This window comes from Trichechus manatus, unplaced genomic scaffold, assembly GCF_000243295.1.
Source record: "Trichechus manatus latirostris isolate Lorelei unplaced genomic scaffold, TriManLat1.0 scaffold00106, whole genome shotgun sequence".
NCBI lineage: Eukaryota > Metazoa > Chordata > Mammalia > Sirenia > Trichechidae > Trichechus > Trichechus manatus.
Window position 1 is genome coordinate 5,034,365 of NW_004444042.1, and position 6,367 is coordinate 5,040,731.

General features: G+C 44.6%; 1 protein-coding gene across 2 annotated transcripts in view; it reads right to left on the bottom strand.

The window, feature by feature from the left end:
• Positions 1 to 6,367, bottom strand: part of LRMDA (leucine rich melanocyte differentiation associated) — a 1,317,293-nt gene that overhangs the window by 1,305,811 nt on the left and 5,115 nt on the right. For both annotated transcript variants that reach the window (XM_023737659.1, XM_023737658.1), the window contains exon 2: positions 2,815 to 2,915. In XM_023737659.1, coding sequence (XP_023593427.1) covers positions 2,815 to 2,915 — 101 coding nt within the window. The remainder of the gene's footprint in view (positions 1 to 2,814; positions 2,916 to 6,367) is intronic.

Genomic DNA, 6,367 nt, shown 5'->3' on the forward strand with positions numbered 1-6,367 from the left:
CAAAAGTGTCAATTCTTCGAACTTCCTTATTCTTTGTCCAGCTTTCACATGCATATGAGGTGACTGAAAACACTATGGCATGGGTAAGGTGCACCTTAGTCTTCAAGGTGGCATCTTTGCTTTTTGACACTTTAAATGGTCTTTTGCAGCAGATTTGCCCAGTGCAATGCATCTTTTGATTTCTTGACTTCTGCTTCCATGGGTGTTGATTATAGATCCAAGTAAAATGAAATCCTTGACAACTTCAATCTTTTCTCTGTTTATTATGCTGTTGCTTATTGGTCCAGTTGTGAGAATTTTTGTTTTCAAACATCACCTCAACATAAAGAAAACAAAAATCTTTCCTTTGGATAGGAACAGAAATTTATGACCCCTGAAGCCTACAGGGATTGGGTCATCTGTTACATACCCATGTATTTGGGAGGTAAATTTATTATCTCCTTTTTCTTTCTCTCTTCCCATTCTCTACCCCTCCTACTTTTAAAAGAGAAATTAACTAAAAATCTAAAACATCTTTGATTTTGATCTAGTTGAAGACAAAGATAGAAGCCAGTTCCTGAAAAGCTCATATCTTCCTCAGACACCCAAGACACCAAGGTGTCTCCCCTCACCTCCAGCTAGGTAAAGGTCAAAGATGATCTAATTCCAAAAGCACCTGAGTCAAGTCAGGATTGCTTTTCTCCGTTCTGGTCTGTAACTCCCTCCATTTTAACCAAGTCCTAAATGTAAACTCTTCCTGAACCTTAGCCTTCACCCCTCCACCACTCATCCCTGCCCCAAGGCAGCTATACCCCAGTTGTAGATCACACACTGACCACCACAGAAAAGAACAGGCTCCTGACCAGATCCCATAGCTCCTCAAATTCAGCACTACAGAAACATCTCTCCTCTCAACAAAGGAAAATAAAAGCCACAACTGCTCTCCCTCTGAATCCATTTTACTAACCTTCCTCTCACTAAATGTTCCTGCATCCACAACCCATTATTTCCCACTATAAATCCTTACAGATTGAGCCCCTCAGAGCCAAGAGCCTCTTCTCTCCACCTACGCCACCACACATAAACCCCTCCCAAGGTCCAGCCCCTTCTCTGCCAAAGGAAGGCAGAGCCCTGGTGTTACAAAGACGGCTCTGTTTCCTCAAACCTGACAGCCCAGTCCCATGACCTGTGCCCACTGACACACTCCCTCCCAGGGCCCAGTCCTCCTCAAAACCACATCCTGCCTCCCAGTCATTCACAAGACAGCAGCCCCAGGCCACACTGCCCCCAGCTCCTGGAGGCCACAGTCATGTTGAGAGAGTCCTTCCAATGCCCAAACAAAGGAAACTTTTACCCGGAATCCAGGCGGAGCTGCTATTTAAGGAGCACACACGTCTCAGTGTAGGCTGTGAACTCTACTCTCTCCTCCAGTAACCAAAAAACCCAAACCAAACCTACTGACATGGAGCCAATTCCAATCCACAGTGACCCCACAGGACAGAAGAGAATTGACCTATAGGGTTTCCAAGTTGTAAATCTTTATAGAAGGAGACTGCCACATCTTTTTTCTGCAAAGCAGCTGTAGGTTCCAACCGCCAACCTTTTGGTCAGCAGCCCACAGCTCCATCCTTAATTTCTTTAGAGTCACCACTTATTGGGTGTCCTCTCATCCCTATGTATTACTTTGCCATTTTTCAGTTTCTACAACTCCCCAGATACACACAAGCCTTTTGGGAGTCAGGGAGAGAACACACACGGTCCCCACTCTCCCTCTACCACATCCCTCTCAACTCCCACTCCCTGGAGAAAACACACCTCAGCGTCGCCTTGCTCCTGAGCAAAGGGCTGAGAAGATCTGCTGGCTTAGCTTGAACTTAAATCCCCCTCACTCTTTGGTGCCGTAATGGCCTGAATCTTGTTCATTTTCCTTCAAATTCTTACTTCCCAAGTGCCCTGACTCAAGAGTTTGGGAAAGAAAAGACTCCAAAGCCTGGAAGCAGGAAAGTGCCTGAGCCCTGGAGAGGGATTCGGGCTCCTGGTCTCTCCTACCCCAACAGTTTGCTCCAATCAGCACAGCTCTCAAGGAAGGCACTGAGGGGAAAGGCCCAACTGGAACCACTGATACCTGCTTTCCCAGTAGCTCCTACTTCCGTCTCTGAAGCCCCCAAACCAGTCACAATTCATAACCCTTTAGGAAGGCATGAAATAACTGTGTTCTCCATTGGGATAATATACCAGATCACACTTACCTTTTGCCAAAATTGGAACAGTTGTAGAGAATTCCCCTCCCACCCACCCCATGCCAACAGTTTTTGAATTCCTTTGAAACACCATCTGGAAGAAATCATCATCACAAACACTTAAGGTTCCAATTCATAAAAAGGCACAGAAAGAAAACACACACACACCCTACCTGTGACTTGGCAAATGCTTTGGAAGACAGGAATATCCAAAACAAAAAGCATAGCTACACACCTCCTAAACTCTCTTGGTGGTTCTATCTCATTCTTTACCCAAGAGTATTCTGACTTGTCTGCACAGGTGTCAGTGAGAAAGGAAAAGAACAAGTGAAAATATAATGGCCCTCTCATAGGAACTCACGGGAGAGGGACAATGCTCAAATGCTCACTGCTTCTTCAGCTGCACAAAAAGGCTAGGAATAATCTGAAGCAGAGTCAAACCTTTGGGGTGCAATTCCACGTGTCTCAGAGTCCTGTACTGGATGAAAGGACACCCTATGCAGACCTGGAACATTTTACTTTTATCTGTGGGCTCTTAAGTACCCGGGGGAATGGGCCTCCCAGGCCTGGCCAGCTTCACGGGAAGGTTACATACCTCAGAAGGTTAAAGCTCAGATCGAGCCTCTTTGCGAAATGTCCACAGTCTCTGCCGAGGTGCTCTGGAATTTCTCTGCAGTCCTGGCCTATGTAGGACACCTGGAAATTAAATGGAACAGAAACAATGTGGCAAACGGAAATCACCCAGCTGCTCACAACCCTGAGTCATTGATCCGATGATTGCTTCCGCAACTTTAAATGCATACTCCTCGCGCACAAAAAGGTCACATTTGAGGCTGCTTTCCTGATCTGATCAGCTTTGGGGGCTTCAGGGACTCCACCAACAGCTCCCCTGTCCTGGTACAGCCCACATGATGGAGACTAACCCCCAGCACAATGGAAATTGGACTGAACTTGGCTGGATTCAGGTGTCCAAAAAAAAAACTCATGTCAGAGCATGTTGATATAATCGCGGCAATCAGCCTCCCACTCAGGGGCCTTTCCTCCAGCTGCCCCTCTGGCTCTCCTTCTCCCTCCCCCTCACTGTCTCCAACTCCCCCCCCCAAAAAAGCCCCCTGTTATTCACATTACCTCATAAAAGACACAACAGATGCAGTTACCAGCACTCAACCTGCAGGGTGCTGGAACAAATAGGGTTGGACAAGAAAACCTCCCCCGACCGCCAATCCCATCCTGTCACCACTGTGTATAAAATGCCCTCCACACCCCGAACAAAGCTGTTCCAGAGGCAAGAGAGCGGCGATGTGAGCCCCGAGCTTCCAAGTGTCCATTCTCCAGGGAAATTGTTGCAATCAACTGCACTCTGCTTTCCAGAGGTTTTTCCTTAGGCATTTTGTTTTTTATTATTATTATAACTATTACTCTGATTGAGTTCCTAGTGTATGCCCAAATATTAAGAGGCTGAACTGATTTGGTCCCAGAACTCTTGACTGTGAGGTCAGTGGTTTTTCTCATTATCTCCAAACAAAAGCAAACTTATTGCCATCAAGTCAATTCCAACTCATGGCAACTCCATGTGTTACAGCGTAGAACTTCTCCATAGGGTTTTCTTGGTTGTCATCTTCACAGAACCAGATTGCCCGGTCTTTCTCCCTCAGCACCACTGGGTGGGTTTGAACCACCAACCTTTAGGTTAATAGTCAAGTGCTTAACCATTTACACCAACCAGAGACCTCTCTCACTACTCCAACCATGCAGCTTTTGAAACCTGTTTTTACAGACAGCATGCTGTGGGCAGGACTGGCCACGAATTCAAAAGCTGATAAAATAAACCTATGGGTCAGAGGTGGCCAGTGGGCCACCATATATACATCCTTATGGGATGCCCCTTCCCCTTGGTAGAAATTTAGGCTTGTCACATGGCTACAGCCTTGATGCTGTCACCCTACATATCCCATTCTTCCATTCATATAGACAAGGATACCTTGAAGTGAGTCTAAGACTTTGCAGGGGGTTGTGTATTTCCTAACGGGGAACAAGAATATGGTAGCCATCTCACATCCTCAAATTAGGCTTAAGCATATAAAATTACCAATATTCAATTGTTTTACAACTATAAAAACAGCACTCATATGGTTCAACACTGCACCTTAGCATCCTCAGTCTTTCAAATCATGCCTCAACCCTCTCTTATCCAATGCAGACAAACTGCTGATAACACAATATCCTGTACTCATGCTCCTTCAGTCACTTCATTCCACGAGGCTAATTCCAATAAAATAATTTTGATTCGGGAAGATACAGGCTAAAAACCAAAGGGCTTTAAGTTCAATTTGGCGATCTCTCCCCTTTCTACATGGGACCCATCTTTCTTCATAGTTCGCTGTGTAGTAAATAAAGCTCAGCTTCCAAACCAAGACGGAAATCATATGCCAAGGACAGACCAGGGATACAAGTCCCCAGTCATTTCAGGGATTAAGCTAAGCCCCCTAATCAATCTGGCGACTTCAACTTCCCTCAAGATATCCCTTAGACATCCATCAATCAGCAGCTTCTTCTATAGTCAATTCATACTGACTCCCAGGCCCATGTGCTCACCAGAAAACCCATCCCTTTCACCCCTGCATGCACCACCATCTTGTACCTAACATCATCATTCACGGCCTCTGTGATATAACAGAGGGGCTGAGCTTTAGATGGAGAAACTGAGGTCTTTCCTCAGACTTACCAAGGACTAAATCACTGAGACCCTATTGTCAAAACAAAGAAGCTGTGACTCCGGAGGCCTGCCCAGCGTAATACAGCTTCTTAGTGATGGTGCCAGGACCAAGTCCTGTACCATGGATAAGGACTTCCAACTTGGTGGCCATGGAGTCTTTATAAATTTCCACATGGATATGGGTTTTCTTGATCAGCAGATGCCAATGGTGCATTGATCATCCTGTTCTGGCTTCAAAATGAGCCTGTCTAGCCAAAAAGGCCAATGACTACCTCATGGCACAAAGTCAAAGGCCTAAAAACAGTATCGGCGTCTGGGGAAAGAGAGGGGTATTTGCTCCCCTTTTTCTTCTGTAGGATTCCTCTTCAGAGAAAACAGTAGTGCCACAGGAAAGCTATCACCAAGAAACATCTGGATCATTCACAACACGTCTGACAAGACTTTTACCAGCTTATGTTATTACATGATCCCAGAAAAAATTAAACAAAACACAACTTGTCCCCATTCCACAGAGATGAAGACCAAGGTTCCAAAGTCTAGTATAAGAATCAATTTGACAAGCCATCTACACATGTGGACCATCCTTATGTAAACTGGAAACTTTTAGACATGAGTTAAACAGACAAGATTGAAGGGTTCAAATCAGCTGGAAAAGGCTTAAAAGCAGAAAGCAGCCACAGCCAGGAATTCCAAGAAACATCCATAACTAGAAGAGAGGCATGTTTAAGAAGTGCTTCTAAGTGGGACACATTATATCTTAGGATATCAGGAAGCTTCCTGAAGCACAGGACCACCTAATGAAAGTGGCAAGGCCAAAAAAGCCAGACCAAAAACAGATTGTTTCTTTGCCAAACAGGAGACGGGATGCAGAGATTAATAAATTTTAAATGGCATAGAAACAAGAGCATATCTAGGAACTAGAAGTCATTGCATTTACTCAATTATCTTGATTCCAACTGAATTGAGGAATCAAGTTTTGTAACTTTTAATTTTCCTACCTTATATAAATTTACTGCATCTCAACATAAAGAAAACAAACTCACAACTGGACCAATAAACAACATCATGATAAATGGAGAAAAGACTGAAGTTGTCAAGGATTTCATTTTACCTGGATCCACGATCAATGCCAATGGAAGCAGCAGTCAAAAAATCAAACAACAGACTGCACTGGGCAAATCTGCTGAAAAAGACCTCTTTCAAGTGTTAAAAAGCAAAGATGTCACTTTGAGGCCTAAGGTACACTGACTCAAGCCATATTTTCAATTGCCTCATATGCATGCGAAAGCTGGACAACGTATAAGGAAGACCAAAGAACAAGTGATGTCTTTCAATTATGGTGTCGGCGAAGAACACTGAATATACCATAGACTGCCAGAAGAATGAACAAGTCTGTCTTGGAAGAAGTACAGCCAGAGTGCTCCGTGGAAGC